The following is a 14,961-nucleotide window of genomic DNA, read 5'->3' on the forward strand; positions in this document are numbered from 1 at the left end:
GATCCATGTCATTGTCTGTCTCTAATAGAAAAGGCAGGAATCAAGTCTCTGCAGGGCCTTATATGTGATTCTATTATTCTCCACTGCCATCGCATTCTGAAACACGCCGACGTCTCTAAACGCCGAGCAATTAAGGCCAAACCGCCTGGCCAACCACGCGTGGAGGCGGCGTCTCATCTAGATTTCTGATGAAACTACACAAGTTGGAGACGATGAAGGCAGGCAAGACATAAAAGGAAGATGGAGTGAGTCTGCTGAGACCGCTGTTTGCACCAAAAATTGTTGTTCTGTCTTCTTTCTTTTCACTCATTCTTCCATTCCTTTCTGTCGCTCATTGACTGAGTGCATTCCCTTCTTTCGCGACTGGTCGCATCTTTTCTATACTCTTTCACTCTTGAATCAGCATTCAATCAGTCTTCAATTCATCCGATTCATCTGAATTCAAGATGCAGCTTACTACCACCACTACCACCGCGCTGTGGACCGCTCTTCTGTCCGCCGCGTCCGTGGCCGCCCACGGCCATGTCACCAACATCGTCATCAACGGCGTCTACTACGAGGGCTTCGACATCGACGTGTTCCCCTACGAGGACGATCCGCCGGTCGTGGTCGGCTGGACGACGCCCAACACGGGCAACGGCTACATCCCGCCCAGCGAGTACGCTGAGCCCAACATCATCTGCCACGAGAACGCGACCAATGCCAAGGGCTACGCGGTGGTGGGCGCCGGCGACAAGATCAACATCCAGTGGACCGCGTGGCCGGACAGCCACCACGGCCCCGTGCTAGACTACCTGGCCAACTGCGGCGACGACTGCAGCACGGTCGACAAGACGACGCTCGAGTTCTTCCGCATCGACGGGGTGGGCCTGGTGAACGACACCGACGTTCCCGGCTACTGGGGCGACGACGAGCTCATTGACAACGACTCCAGCTGGCTGGTCGAGATCCCCCCGGAGCTGGCGGCGGGCAACTACGTCCTGCGCCACGAGATCATCGCCCTCCACAGCGCCGAGGAGCTGGACGGCGCCCAGAACTACCCGCAGTGCTTCAACCTCAAGGTCACCGGCACGGGAACCCTGAGCCCGACCGGCACTCTGGGAACAGAGCTGTACCAGTCCACCGATCCGGGCCTGTACATCGACATCTACAGCACGTTGACCACCTACGAGATGCCTGGTCCGACTCTCATTAGCGGCGCCGTCTCCGTCTCCCAGAGCAGCTCTTCCATCACCTCCTACGGCAATGCCACCACCGCCGACGATAGCTCCGCTACTGCTGCCGCCGCTGCTACCACTGCTGCTGCCGCTGTCTCGACCACTGCTGCTGCTGTCGCCGCTGCTGATACCGCTGCCGCTGATACCTCTGCTGCTGCAGCTGCCTCGGTCGTGTCTATCACTGCTGCGCCCACCACCTTTGTGACTGCCACTGTTGCCAGCACCAGCGCTGCCGCCCCGGCTTCTTCTTCTGCTGCTGGTGACGATGGCGACGACGGTGATGACGGTGATGATAGTGACTGCGATGACGGTGACGACGACGACGACGATGACGACGATGACGATGATGATGATGATGATTCTGGCGACTCCAGCGCCGACTCGTACGTTGCGTCGTCGACTGCCGCCGCCGCCGTGGCCGCAACGACCCCTGCGCCGACCACCGCGGCGGTGGCGGGCTCTAGCTCCAGCTCCGACACGCAGTCAATGTACGGCCAGTGCGGCGGCGTCAACTGGAGCGGTGCTACGGCGTGTGCCAGCGGAGCGTCATGCTACTCGTACAACGCGTACTACTACCAGTGCATTGCTACGTCGTGATACATAGCTCCAGTATAGTAGTGTCAGTATAGTTAGTCTGAATGTATTGTACTATACTTATACTCCTATATACTTGTCTATATCTACAGTCTGATCTCGTATCTGTCCAAAGGCCTGCCCAGCAGATCTGCCTTGATCTGCAAAGCGATGAAGCGGGAAAAGTAACGAGCCGAGCCCAGATCGTAACCGGAATACCACAATTTAGGATCTAAACAATTAGCATCTCGTAGACAAAACAAAGATGGAAGGGAAGAACGTACGGCCTGTGAATTTCCAGGCGCCGCGGAGCTCGCCCTCGTCATCGACGCCCAAGAAATCACTCAGCTGGGCGTGGATGTCCTGCCCGACGAACGTGCCCACGGCTGTACGCAGATTTCCGTGGAATCCGGTCGCGAAGACGACCAGATCAGCAGGGAGGATGGACCCGTCTTGTAGAAGGAGGCCGTCGGGCGTGAACGCTGTGGGGAGGCACGGCTGCATGGTGATGCGGCCTTGGATGATCAGCTCCGACGAGCCGACGTCCATGTAATGCCCGCCAAACCGTTCGTAGAGGGCGTAGATGAGATCGCCGTAGCGCTGGAGCTTGAACCCTCTTGCTTCGAGGGCGTCGAACCTCTCCCGCTGCGTGTCCGTGAGGATGTTCAGAAAGTAGAGTAGCAGTTGGCGGGTGACTCCTAGCGGGAGGCTGAAGAAGAGTCGGTCGGCCAGCTCGGTGGGCATGTGGGCGTTATAAAGGGCTTGATAGTGAGCATATGATAATTATCCTGCCTTCTTGTGTATACGTACGTTCGTTGAGTCTGGCGTAGTTCTCTTGTGGAAGAACCCCTAAACCATTAGTTAGCTGGTGGAAAATACCCACATACGACTGCTTGATCTTACAAGTCTGGCTGCGCTGGACCATGGTCACGGATTCCAAGCCGGCGTTTACCATGTCGACGGCGACATCGTGGCCTGTGTTGGCCGTGCCGATGACAACTCCCTTCTTGCCCTTCCACGCGGCGGGGGACTTGTATTCTGCGGAATGGAGGATGGTTCCATTGAAGAGGTGCTTGGCATCTGAGAACCGAATATTTCCATAAATACAAAGAGGAGAGACCTACCTTGTCTGCATAGTCAGGCATATAAGGGATCTGGCATGTCCCAATGGCGAAAACAACATGCTTGGCTGTGAGGGACCGAGGCTCGCCGTGGCGTTCGATGTTAAGCGTCCAGAGGTTGTCGTTCCACGTACACGACTTGAGCGGCGAGCGTGTCCAGACGTTCTGGACCGTTAGACAGACGTAGACAGTCGAGAGTCGAGACTCACGATGTTGAACTTGTCCGTCCACGCCTTGAACCCGCGCGCGAGATCGTCTTTGGTCAGCCACTGGGGATAGCTGGCGTCGAATGTTTTTTCAAAGGGGAGATGGGCTTCAATTAGTGTTTTTCTGGACGTTTGCTAGCTGAGAGACGTACAATAATCCCTCAGTGTATGAACTGTATCGTTAGTACGTCCTTACAACAGGGGTCTAGCTAATACTCACGTTTCGTCGAGTCGTAGCGAGTCTTCCACGAATCTCCCACCTCGAGATATTTATCGATCACCACGTACGAAATCCCCAGCGCATGTAATCGCCCTCCGACCGCCAGGCCCGACTGGCCACCCCCAACAACCACGACGTCAAAGGTATCCGGAGAAGAAGATATCGGCGCAGGAACCCCCGCGGCCAAGACGTCGACATTCCCACTCCCCGCGCCCGTCAGGTTCTCGAGGATCGTCGTGAGCACCCAGATCTTGAGCGAGCCGTCCGCAGCAGGCACCAGCGACAATCCCCCCGAACAGAGAGCCCCGTGTGTGGTGAATTGAAAGCGGGCGTCGATCCACGCGTACTCGTCGTGTCGGGCGACGTGCAGCGAGGGCGGGATCAAGACAAAGTCGCGCGGGGAGTGGGCAGACGAGGTCGCGTTCCAGGCCGTGAGGATCTTCTCGACGCCCGCGATTGTGCGAAACGTACCGGTCAGGGCGAACGAGTCGCGCCAGATGGCATCGGGGGTGAATTGGGCGGCTGTCAGGGCGGGGAAGTTGGTGAGGACAGCAGAGACGGAGGCAGCGAGGTCGAGATTGTCGGGGATGACGGCGCGGGGGAGAGTCCCCGGGAGGCTGTCGAGACTGTTCATTGAGACAGATGAAGAGGAAGAAGAAGAAGAGAAGAAGAAAGAAAGAAAGAAAGAAAGAAAGGAAGGAAGGAGAAGAGAAGAGTGAAGGATCGGAGAGGGGCAGATAGGAGGGGTTAGAATAGTGAGACTAATCAAATAAGCTAAGAGAACAATTGATGATGACAATAAATATGTCAATTATTCAAGGAGATCTCTAGAGTAGTATCGCTAGAGTATGATATTGGATATAATGCTTGTATAATGCTTGTATAATGCTACCAAATAGTAGCTGTGGTATAGAATATAACAAGAAGAATGTACAAGATGGCAGATAACAGAGCCGGATATACGGATTTATCTAGACTGGACTATTATTTATCGATATCTTCCTACTCATGCATCAGGCTTACTCACTTTATGGAGTACAACCAATAAGAATACTAGAAAGGCTGTTGAGATCATAGGGAATGATAGCAATCGACAATAAGAAGGGCATGATTTGATGACACCTAGAGCCATATGATGAGATTAGCCTTGTTAATTCCATGCTACTTCATCTGTTGGATTGTAGAACCCAAAAACAATATCGCTGCCTTGATGCCTTATTCTGATAGAGGGCCAGAGATATGTGCCTCAGGCTACAACAACCCCGGTCTAGTCCTAAAGCAGAAGCACATCCAGGGTTCAGCAGCAAAACAACAACTTCATCATCATCTCATCTCCTACTCTCCTTCTTCTTCTTCTCATTCCATCTCATTCCATCACCTCCTCTTGATATCTGTTGATATACCATCCTGCCCCGTTTTCACTCTCCATTTCTCCTCCCATGATTACTACTCGGGGAGGGAAAACGCGGCGACAAGCGGAACTGCGCGCCAAATATGAGGCTGCGGTAGAATCTCTGATGGACGAAATCTCTGCCGGGGACAAAGAGACCTTCTCCTCACTAGAGCTCCAGAATATGGGCGTGGACCTGATTCCGTTCGACTTGGAGGACAATGAGTTCTTAGAATCGTACGCTTGTCTGTTCCAACCTCGTTCCACAGAGTTTATTGCCGATTACCACGTCGAGATGTCGCAAGTGTCAGGTCAAGGGGCTCTCAGCGCCTTAGAGTTCCCTGACTTTTCACCAGATGGAGACAAACTGCTCTCGACTCCCCTGAAAGCTGCCGACCAGATCTTCATGTAGATCGACACCTTGTATGACTACCTGGAAAGAAAAAAGCCCCAGGACTGGTTGTGGAATATCCCTGGCTGGGACGGTATTGAGTGCGTCTTCCTGTCTACATTGATTAGATCTAAACCACTCACACCATCCTCTTCATCTAGGGGAGACGATCCCTTTTACGAAATGGACGGATGGTACCCCAGACCGTTCAACAAGACTTCGATGCCAGACTGGGAATACTTGAAACTTGTGCAGTACTATTCCAAGGATCTTGAAATAGTCAAAACCATACCACACGTTCAGCTCTTCATGGCCAATGAATTTGTTGTCCAAGACAACAACATCGAGTCTGCGCTTCTGCCGGGCGAGATTGGGCCTGTGGCCCAGGCAATCCAAGCCCGTCTACGTCAGACTGAATTCCAAAAAACATCTCTCTTCCCTGTAACTCCTCTCACTCTTTCTTTCTATTCTTTCTCTCGTTCTTATTTCCTCAAAATACCAGCTAATCCTGTGAACAGGTCCAGGTGTTCTCCTTTTTTGGCCCCCGCCATGGCCGTATCATCCAGGCTCATTTCAATCCCTCTGGCCGGCTGGTTATGCGCGTCTCGCAGACCTATAGCTTTGAACGCAAGGACGAAGACCTCGCCAGGCGCTTTCTGTGCTTCCGGATGTGTCAGCCGGGTGCTGGGGAAAAATACGAATTCCACACGGACCAGGGCTCGCCGGGTATACCACAAAGTCTTTCTAGTCCCATGCAAGAGAATATGAATTCCCATCTGCCAGTTTCACTCCCAGCCCGGGCAGCGAGAATGGTAATCTAAAGAAAGTCTGTAGCGCTGAAGTCCTCTCCCTTTACTTCATAATCTATAAATCATGAACATTCATTCCCATTGACTGATATTTCTCTTCTTTTGAAGAACAAAGTCGTATGATACGATATTCACACACGACCCGGTATCTGGACAGCCGTCGACCGGAACTTCATTCAACTCAAAAAGCAAGTGTTTATATTACAAGACAGGTAATAAATAAAGCACCACTAGATAAATATCACTAGGGAGCCATACAGTAAGACAAATACACAATTACTAACTATCCTTCTTCAATTGTTGATTATTATTGATGTTAAACGTTATGCCGTCTTTCTCGGGCCCGAGCTTCCCGATCTGGCTTGTCGCGGCCGAACCTTTTCATTTAAATCGTCTCCTTCTCCTGTCCTGCCAACCAACAATGTATATTCACGGAATAATTGCTTGTTCAACTGCAAATGGAGGAAAAGAGCATCGATTCCTCCATCTGGAGACGCCTGCGGAGAGGACGCAAACCTCCCATCCCAGAGACTCGACAGCCAAATCCAGAACATGGCGCCGGCTTCTTCAGTCTGCTTACGTTCTCGTGGATGTCTCCCATCATAGCGGTATTCAGTGACCTCTATTCAATGAGCTTTTGCTGCTTCTAACCTCTTTAGACCGGGTATCGCCGCTCTCTTGAAGTGAACGATATCTGGCTTGTCCATCCGGACCGTCGTGCACAGGAGATGGCAGCAAGACTCCAGGCCAGCTTCCACGCCTACCACGGAAAAGGAGCCTCGCGGCCTCTGGCAAGAGCCATCTTCCAAACTTTTAAAAAGGACATCATTGTCGGCGCTCTCGCGTCGTTTGTCTCCAGCATGCTCCAGGTGCTTATCCCCTTTGTGGTTCGGTTTGTCGTTGCCTACGCCGTGGAGGTTTACGACGCCCGGTTGTCGGACACAGACACCCCCAGACCAGCTATCGGCAGGGGAATCGGTCTCGTCGTGGGTATCGCCATCATGCAAGTGTTCGCCAGTATGGGGTATAATCATTTCTTCTACCGCGGGATGCTCGTCGGGGGTCAGATCCGCGCGTCCTTGATTGCCATGATCTTCAACAAGGCCATGACGATCTCAGGGCGAGCAAGGGCGGGAGAAACCACTGAAGAGACAAAAGATACAGACAAAGGAACAACTACAGCCTGGGGCAACGGCCGCATCATCAATCTGATGTCCGTCGACACCTCGCGCATCGACACTGCCGCAGGTTGGTTCCATATGATCTGGTCAGCACCCCTGGGGCTGATCGTTACCATCATCCTGCTGTTGATCAATCTGTCTTATCCAGCCCTGGTTGGACTGGCTCTCTTCTTCAGCGCAGTCCCAGTCATGGTGTTCATTGTGCGCAACATCCTCCGGCGGCGTGCGAAGATCAACGCCCAGACTGACGAGCGCACAACCCTCACGCAGGAGGTGCTCCAGGCCATTCGCTTCCTCAAATATTACGCCTGGGAAGGTGACTTCCTGGCCCGGCTGGCGGCAGTGCGTCGGAAGGAGGTGCGCGGCATCCGGTTCCTGCTAGGGCACAGAAACATCGCAATCGCCATGGGCAGCGCCGTCCCTGTGTTTGCGTCGATGCTGACTTTCATCACCTCCACGCTGACGAACCATGCCCTCGCGCCCGCGACGACCTTCTCTTCCCTCGCTCTCTTCAACCAGCTGCGGATTCCCCTCATCATGTTTCCGATGGTTATCGGGCTCGTCGCGGACGCAACCAAGTCTCTGAAACGACTGGAAGAGTTCTTTATGGCAGAAGACGCGATGGATGTCGCTGATGAATGCAAAGATGGCCTTGTTATCAATCTGCAAGATGCCTCGTTTACATGGGAGCGAGCGGCGTCATCAGAGGAGAGAAAGCAGGACCAGCAACCGTTCACGCTCGACAACATCACCCTCCAACTATCTCCATCCGAGCTGATCGCCGTCGTGGGCAGCGTCGGCTCTGGCAAGTCGTCTCTCCTCTCCGCTATGTCAGGCGAAATGCGCCGCACATCCGGTCAGCTACAGACTCGCGGCCGGCGTGCCATGAGTGCCCAGGTGGCCTGGATCCAGAACGCCACTGTGCGGGATAATATCACTTTCGGCAGGGAGTTCGTTCAGGAGGAATACGACCGCGTGGTGGACGCGTGCGCCCTGAGCCACGATCTCCAGATCCTGACGCATGGCAGCGACACCGAGATCGGCGAGCGCGGCATCAACCTGTCTGGAGGCCAGAAACAACGCGTCAGTCTCGCGCGGGCAGTCTATTCCGATGCTGATATCGTTCTTCTCGACGACCCCCTGGGGGCAGTCGATCCCCATGTCGGCGCGCATATCATGGACCACGCCATCTGCGGTCTGATGAAGGATAAATGTCGGATCCTGGTCACACATCAGCTGCATGTTCTCCCTCGCTGTGACAGAATTGTCGTCATGGACCGGGGGAGGATCGTCGCGTGCGACACCTTTGAAAATCTGATGGCCAGCAATAAGATAATGCAGACGTTTGTGACGGAGCAGGCGCAGGAGCTGAATTCCGAAGCTCTTACACACCCTCAAGCCAAGGGAAAGGAACAGGAGGTGGTCAAAGACAAGCAGCAACAGATGCAACAGGAAGGCCAGGAGAGAAAAGGCATCTCCAGCGCAGTGTATATCGACTATTTCAAGTCCACCGGTTCCCTCTTGCTACCGCCGCTGGTCCTTCTGGTCCTCTGCACCGCCCAGGCTTGCAATATCATGACAAACCTGTGGCTAGCCTGGTGGTCTGAGAATCATTACGGGTTTCCACTGGGAGTTAACGTAGGCGAAGCGTTTCCTTTCTCTAAGAAGACACTGTGCTAACTATGTAGATCGGAGTATACGCCGTCCTGGGTATATCGCAAGGAATCCTCCTCCTTCTCGCCGGGCTGGGGTTCACAATCTTCGGAACAGAAGCAAGCAAGCGGATGATGCATCGCGCAATGCAATCCATCCTGTGTGCGCCCATGTCCTTCTTCGACACGACGCCCCTAGGGCGAATCATGAACCGGCTATCCAAGGACATCGACGTGATGGACAACAATCTGACCGAGTCGTTGCGCGCAGCGTGCACGACGGTGTCGATGTTGATCTCAATCATTATCCTGACGATAGCATATTACTATTACTTTGCCGTCGCGCTGGTGCCGCTGTGCGTCTTCTATCTCGTCTGTGCGGCATACTACCGCTCCTCGGCGCTGGCGATCAAGCGCCACGAAGCCGTGTTCCGCAGCAATGTCTTTGCCAAGTTCAACGAGGCTGTCCTGGGGACGACCACGATCCGCGCGTACGGTATGCAGGCCAGATTCTCGGGCACCCTCACCGATGCAATCGATACAATGGACTCGGCGTATTATCTCACGTTTGGTAACCAGCGCTGGCTGGGCGTTCGGATCGACGGCATCGGCGTTGTCTTCTTAATTGTCACCGGCATGCTTGTCGTGACTGACCGGTTCACCGTTTCGCCCAGTATCAGCGGGTTAGTTCTTTCGTATCTGGTCTCTGTCACTCAGGCGTTGCTGCTCGCTGTGAGACAGGTTGCCGATGCACAGAACAACATGAATGCCGTTGAACGTGTGCATGAATATACCGGTCTTACAGGGGAGGGATCGGACAAGGGGAAGGGCGGCAACCTGCCCGGAAGCTGGCCGGTTCAAGGTCAGATCAGCTTCAACAACGTGCAAATGCGGTACAGAGATGGTCTTCCCCTCGTTTTGGACGGGCTGGACCTCCAGATTCATGCGGGAGAGAGACTGGGTATCGTCGGACGCACGGGAGCAGGTAAGTCGAGCATCATGGTGGCTCTGTTCCGACTCGTCGAGCTGGCCGGGGGATCCGTGTGTATCGACGACGTGGACATCAGTACGATCTCACTGAAAGATCTCCGATCTCGATTGGCGATCATCCCGCAGGATCCAACCTTGTTCCGTGGCACGGTGAGGAGCAACCTCGACCCATTCGGCCAGCACAGCGATGGCGACCTCTGGTATGCCCTCCGGCAGGCAAATCTAGTAGATGAAGACGAACACAAAGATGGCCGCGTGACACTCGACACCGTCGTTGAAAGCGAGGGAACAAACTTTTCCCTCGGCCAGAGGCAGTTGATGGGCCTGGCACGAGCGTTGGTGCGCGACTCGAGAATCATCGTGTGCGATGAAGCGACAAGCTCCATCGATCTGGAGAGCGATAGTAAGGTCCAGCAAACCATGGCGGACGCGTTCCGAGATCGGACAGTCTTGGTCATTGCGCATCGCCTGCGAACGATCATCAACTACGACCGTGTCGTGGTGATTGAGGACGGCGGGGTTCTTGAGATTGGAAAGCCGCTGGAATTATATGATCGAGGTGGAAAGTTCAGGGCCATGTGCGATAGGAGCGCCATCACCAGGGAGGACTTCGAGAGTGTATAGTAATGTTTAATTTATAGCTGAAGATCGTTCCAGCAAACCCAATCGAGAGGATCATCCCAGAAGCCTGGATCCAGGTCTGGTACTGGTATCATTGCTGAAACGAGTCTTTCACTTTTCCTTTTTATTTCTTGAATGAAGTCTGGGACATTGTCGCCGACACCGGCACAGCGTTGTCTGCATTCCCAAGCCTGCACAGCCAAACCGGCCAGAGTAGAATTGAAAAGCGTGTCCTGGAGCAATAGGGCCGAGTGGTCGCGATAGATCATCTGGATGATCTCCCAGGCCGTGCCTGCCATCTCTCCCGTCACTCGGACTCGCAGTTCGCTTATCACATACACCAAGGCCTTGAACGTCGACCGGGTGAATAGAGGTTCCAGCAGCTGTTTCGCGTAGTGTGTGGTATGCACGGCCGTGCTAAGTTGCAGGATACGCAAAGCGCTTTCAAAAACCTCTTCTTGTTCAACTTCAGACATGTACTTGCCATTCTCCGGTTGCGAGCGAGGATGAAAACACAGGAATCGAATACGGTGGAAGATCAACCTGGCGGCAGTGATGCAGAGATGATGGAACGGGATATTAGCGTCACACGAGAGGAGATACTTATCCTCAATGATACGCTGGATTTCATTCACAGCCTTTCTCTTTTGTGCCATTCCGTCGGGGGTCGTCAAGAAAACCAGGTCGATAGCGTTGATGGGAACTTCGACGTGAAGGTACTGAACTATTTCGGACCTGACCAAACAGAATAGCATATCGGTCGGTCGGTCTCTCACTCCATCAAAGCTCGGTTTCCCCATGTTTGGATGCAGTTCAGCGTCGTTCAGGTTCGTGGGAAGAGGCAAGTTGACGTATTCGGTCATCTTGAATCTTAGGCCAAACACTCTTCGTCGAGCGCGCTGTTCCAGTTCAAGAATCTGCCACCACAATCGCAGACGCAGTTCTTGCTCGAAGAAGGAGATCTCAGGATCGACTGTATTCACGCCCATCATCTGTCCGATGCGGACAGCCATGGCGACCGATGTTACTGACAGATCGGAGCGGGGGTTGACCAACTAGATAGATTAATGAATATTACCATTCCCCTATATACTGCTTCCAGTACCTTCCAGGGGGTGTACCAAGAATAAAACAAAAGCTTGCAAGACTTGTAAATCTCTGGTAGCGTGTAGATCCGCAGCGATGAGGGCCTCTGCGGCTGCCGAGCGATATCGATGGAGGAGAACTGATCTGGTCTCTCCAAACAGGCGGATACAGTCCCCAGTGTTTGTCGAGGTGATCGCCAGTGCGTAGATGGCAAAAAGGAGTGCTTCCAACGGTCGCGTCGCCGTCTCCAGCCGCCACGAGGTCTCGAAGATCTGCTGCTGCAGCGTCGGGGTGTGGACGATCTTGGCCAACGGGCAGACGTTCTCTGCAAAGGCCTGCCACAGCGCAAAGATATGCCGAGGCTGTGGATGCCGCTCTAGCAGGCTGTTCCTCTCGTGGAGAGTGACCGGGATCAACAGAGACGAGCTCAGAGCGGTGCCTGCGTCTTCATCTGGATCTTTGGGTCGGGTGAACGAATCTATGGAGAGATCTCGTAACTTTTTTTCAACGAAACCTCGTTAGCGACTTTTTTTTCAACCCATCTGCAACCAGACAAACCTCCTTTGGTAATTCCCCCCAGAGACGAGAGGCGTCAGATTGCCGCAAGTCTTTCTGCACCTCTTTCGCCGGACACTGTACCCTCTGAGGCTGCTCCGGCGTGGCGACGACCAGTCTTTCCAACGGCGAAGGAATCCACGAATTATCAAATGGCTGGAAGGGAACATGATGCTTCCTCAGCAGATCCTCGTACTCACTAATCCTCGACAGCAGATCCTCGTCGGCGGGGCGTTTGCGATGCCGCTGCGACTGCGCCGGGGGATGATAGACACACTCACGGCGGGTCTTAGTGCAGGACGAGCAGGGACTCAGCTTGTCACACTTGATCTTGCGCCGGGCACACGTCGTACACGAGTGTTTCTGCAGCGCCATGGCGCGTTCGTGGCTGCTGCACTCGCTGGCCTGAGGGGGAGTTTCGATCGTGTTTGGGCTCCGGCTGAAACGGAAGGTCGGGCCCGAGGATGGTCATGTGACGGCTGACTACTCCGGATGACCGACTGGGTTTAGTGCCTGCCAGGAGTGGCCTAGTCCCACGGGGGCTAAACCAGATCCAGTCAGACCTTGATAACCTTCGCGCCATGACCGAATGTTTGGTCTATACATACAAGATTGTATGAGAAGTCCAAAGTCAACGACATGCACACTGCTTAATGCCGATTTTGAATCACTAGGGCTCAACCCTCTCGTCTCTTCGTACCCACACACAATCTTACTCATCTCCTCCCCTCTTCCTCCACTCCTCACCTTCCACCAGCTTCTCTTACAGGATAAATGACCTTATGAAGCGCCCCTGGTTCTCTCCTCGCCGTCGGCGGGCGAAACTCACCCTGTGACCACCGCGGCAGAACGCAGAGTGCAGGCTTGCCTGGAGCGACAACAGCCGTACAAAAATGCGATGCTCAAGTCCTGGGCTACCGTGCAGATGTGGCGGTTCAGTCTAGACTCGACCACCAGCGTCGTCGGGGTGGTCATCATGATTACGGGCATTATCATCACTCTCCTCCGCACTGTCCTTTCCCTTCTCGTACCGGACAGCCCCTGCGATCTCGTCGTGACGGGTCCTCTGCATGGTCTGGAGCAGGCCCGAATAAACGGCATGCCTTTACGGGTGGGTAAATCGACTATCATCTTCCCGGCAGATAAACAGGATCTATAGCATATTTATTGTCTTGCTATGAACAACAGTGAAAATTCTCAGCAGTATTAACACCAACAACTGGATAGTTTGAATGAAATAATTGAAACATTTATCACTTGTTTAAGTGAAGAACCAGCACAATTGAGTTCTTGTCTTCCTACCACAAATTCCCCTCCCAGCCGATACAAGCATCCTCAATAGGCGCCGCGGGGATAACTCTAGCAGGATACTCGCCCTCTCCATCAGATCTTCCAAACTCCATAAGCAGAGTGCCGTTATACTTCGGCCAGCCCATCCTCTCCACTCCGTTCTCCGGATCATAAGCAAAAGCAAGGTAATAGTCCTGCATGACGCGACTGGTAGCGTGCTGGAACGGGGTTCCCTCGCCGCCAACATCGGCGTACGTGCCCATGATCATGGGTAACTCGGAGGAATGGTACGCGCCCATCCACGGCAGGGGGGAGATGTTGGAGAAGTTGCCCGAGTACATCATACGGTACGAGGTGAGGCCGAGCGACTGGCGGGTTTTGGCTTCCCCGACGACCTGGCAGCGCACGTAGAGCGTTTTTGCCTCTTCTGCGGCGGGCGTGGGGGGAGTGATATACGGAGGGATATCGGGGAGAGCGGCAAGCGATGATCCATCCATCTATATCGTCAGCGTGTACAGTATAGAGATGATGTCATTAGGTAAGATTGGGAATTACCAAATTATGAGCTAGAATCTTTGGAAGGTCTGCATAGTGACCGTCAAGATAGGCAAGCGTGGAATTGTGAAAAGTAGTGACGTTATTGAACTGGTACTGGAAGCTCAAGGCGGGCTCGTTGCCCGCGTCGACCCAATACTGGATCAAAGACTCAATGTCCGCCTGCGGGACGGTACCGAGACAAGCCGAAGCATTCGCTGCATCGGTACAGCCAAAATGCTCGGCAAGAAAGGTGAAGTTGGCATGTTGGGAGTCGGTATAGTTGGAGAAAACCCCGTACGCTGCCCCGGAGTCCTGGATAAACCCCTTGACGATCGGCTCGGCCCGATACGCGAGGGAGTAGGACCCGGCCAGCCCCGCCCCCGCAGATTGACCCCAGAGCACCATGCGGTCGGGGTCCCCGCCAAACACGGCGATGTTGTCGCGCACCCACTCGGTCGCGGCGCGGACATCCGCCAACGCCAGCCATCCGTCTTGCGCCGGGCTGTTGGGGCTGCCGAAGAAGTTCACCCGGTACTGCAGGCTGACCACCAGATGGGCCTGGGTGCGCGATACCCACGCCTGTGGGTTCTGGTAGGGCACGCTCGAGCCGCCCGTGGTATCGCCGCCGCCGTACACCCACAGCAGAACGGGCAGCGAGGTGTTGACGGGCTGGGCAGGCGCCCAGATGCTCACGGTGAGACAGGCGTCGCCGTTGTCGCCGTTGATGAAGTATTCGCGCCGGATCTTGTTGTAGATGGAGGGTGCCGTGGCCTCGTACTGCGGGCAATTAGGGCCGAACGCCTGCGCCTGGATGTGCTGTGAAGAGGCATTTGCAGGGAGAGCCTGAGGGGGTTCAAAGCGCAGAGAGCCAAAGGGAGTCTGTGCAAAGGGGACACCCAGCCAGTGGCGCACAGCGGGGTAACTTTCATTCACGGCGCCATGCACTATTTTTGATCAGAGATTGAATGGCCGAATGCAGTAAGGAGAGATACCAATTCCACTGCTGGTCTGGATGACGAGGGGGTTGGCTGCGGCGGCCAGAAAGAAGCTGAAAAGATAGAGCTTCATGGCAGTAAGGGTAGGTTATAGCAACTATACCACTATACTACTCCATCTATTCCT

The 14,961-nt window shown here is 54.1% G+C and overlaps 7 protein-coding genes across 7 annotated transcripts; 4 read left to right on the forward strand and 3 right to left on the reverse strand.

Annotated features, from left to right (window-relative positions):
* Window positions 1-295: 295 nt before the first annotated feature.
* Window positions 296-1,827, forward strand: ASPZODRAFT_134537 (hypothetical protein). Its single transcript, XM_022723556.1, has one exon. The coding sequence runs from the start codon at window positions 447-449 to the stop codon at window positions 1,812-1,814; it is 1,368 nt and encodes a 455-aa protein (XP_022579623.1). The 5' UTR covers window positions 296-446; the 3' UTR covers window positions 1,815-1,827.
* Window positions 1,828-1,834: 7 nt separating this feature from the next.
* On the reverse strand, window positions 1,835-4,157 carry ASPZODRAFT_134538 (hypothetical protein). The gene is made up of 8 exons (XM_022723557.1): window positions 3,338-4,157; window positions 3,270-3,290; window positions 3,121-3,224; window positions 2,915-3,076; window positions 2,694-2,862; window positions 2,601-2,639; window positions 2,075-2,551; window positions 1,835-2,022 (listed from the first exon to the last, which is right to left on the reverse strand). Exons 1-8 carry the CDS (start codon window positions 3,969-3,971, stop codon window positions 1,898-1,900), a joined length of 1,731 nt encoding a protein of 576 aa, XP_022579624.1. The 5' UTR covers window positions 3,972-4,157; the 3' UTR covers window positions 1,835-1,897.
* A 619-nt stretch (window positions 4,158-4,776) lies between these two features.
* Window positions 4,777-5,939, forward strand: ASPZODRAFT_18025 (hypothetical protein; the record flags this gene model as incomplete). The annotated part of the gene is made up of 3 exons (XM_022727134.1): window positions 4,777-5,135; window positions 5,280-5,559; window positions 5,637-5,939. The coding sequence occupies 3 exons, from the start codon at window positions 4,777-4,779 to the stop codon at window positions 5,937-5,939; spliced, it is 942 nt and encodes a 313-aa protein (XP_022579625.1).
* A 446-nt stretch (window positions 5,940-6,385) lies between these two features.
* Window positions 6,386-10,648, forward strand: ASPZODRAFT_153404 (hypothetical protein; the record flags this gene model as incomplete). Its single annotated transcript, XM_022725969.1, has 4 exons — window positions 6,386-6,535; window positions 6,587-8,746; window positions 8,797-10,366; window positions 10,611-10,648. The coding sequence occupies 4 exons, from the start codon at window positions 6,386-6,388 to the stop codon at window positions 10,646-10,648; spliced, it is 3,918 nt and encodes a 1,305-aa protein (XP_022579626.1).
* ASPZODRAFT_677832 (hypothetical protein) lies at window positions 10,539-12,569 on the reverse strand. The gene is made up of 4 exons (XM_022729491.1): window positions 12,016-12,569; window positions 11,493-11,954; window positions 10,920-11,426; window positions 10,539-10,879 (listed from the first exon to the last, which is right to left on the reverse strand). The coding sequence occupies exons 1-4, from the start codon at window positions 12,385-12,387 to the stop codon at window positions 10,703-10,705; spliced, it is 1,518 nt and encodes a 505-aa protein (XP_022579627.1). The 5' UTR covers window positions 12,388-12,569; the 3' UTR covers window positions 10,539-10,702.
* A 252-nt stretch (window positions 12,570-12,821) lies between these two features.
* ASPZODRAFT_677924 (hypothetical protein) lies at window positions 12,822-13,279 on the forward strand. Its single transcript, XM_022729492.1, has 2 exons — window positions 12,822-13,123; window positions 13,240-13,279. Exons 1-2 carry the CDS (start codon window positions 12,911-12,913, stop codon window positions 13,246-13,248), a joined length of 222 nt encoding a protein of 73 aa, XP_022579628.1. The 5' UTR covers window positions 12,822-12,910; the 3' UTR covers window positions 13,249-13,279.
* Window positions 13,280-13,310: 31 nt separating this feature from the next.
* On the reverse strand, window positions 13,311-14,907 carry ASPZODRAFT_70435 (hypothetical protein; the record flags this gene model as incomplete). The annotated part of the gene is made up of 3 exons (XM_022729673.1): window positions 13,311-13,799; window positions 13,858-14,783; window positions 14,832-14,907. The coding sequence occupies 3 exons, from the start codon at window positions 14,905-14,907 to the stop codon at window positions 13,311-13,313; spliced, it is 1,491 nt and encodes a 496-aa protein (XP_022579629.1).
* Window positions 14,908-14,961: the final 54 nt, after the last annotated feature.

Source organism: Penicilliopsis zonata, assembly GCF_001890105.1.
Source record: "Penicilliopsis zonata CBS 506.65 unplaced genomic scaffold ASPZOscaffold_12, whole genome shotgun sequence".
Classification (NCBI taxonomy): Eukaryota; Fungi; Ascomycota; class Eurotiomycetes; order Eurotiales; family Aspergillaceae; genus Penicilliopsis; species Penicilliopsis zonata.

Bases quoted from the DNA above. Each gene is read 5' to 3' on its own strand.
- ASPZODRAFT_134537 (XM_022723556.1), top strand. From the start codon at position 447: ATGCAGCTTACTACCACCACTACCACCGCGCTGTGGACCGCTCTTCTG.
- ASPZODRAFT_134538 (XM_022723557.1), bottom strand. From the start codon at position 3,971: ATGAACAGTCTCGACAGCCTCCCGGGGACTCTCCCCCGCGCCGTCATC. The intron at 3,225-3,269 runs GTACGTCTCTCA...CACTAATTGAAG, and splicing joins TCATACACTGAGGGATTATT to CCCATCTCCCCTTTGAAAAA. The intron at 3,077-3,120 runs GTGAGTCTCGAC...CTAACGGTCCAG, and splicing joins GGACGGACAAGTTCAACATC to AACGTCTGGACACGCTCGCC.
- ASPZODRAFT_677832 (XM_022729491.1), bottom strand. From the start codon at position 12,387: ATGGCGCTGCAGAAACACTCGTGTACGACGTGTGCCCGGCGCAAGATC. The intron at 11,955-12,015 runs GTTTGTCTGGTT...GTTGAAAAAAAG, and splicing joins GGGGGGAATTACCAAAGGAG to TTACGAGATCTCTCCATAGA. The intron at 10,880-10,919 runs GCCAGGTTGATC...TCCTGTGTTTTC, and splicing joins ATCATCTCTGCATCACTGCC to ATCCTCGCTCGCAACCGGAG.
- ASPZODRAFT_677924 (XM_022729492.1), top strand. From the start codon at position 12,911: ATGCTCAAGTCCTGGGCTACCGTGCAGATGTGGCGGTTCAGTCTAGAC.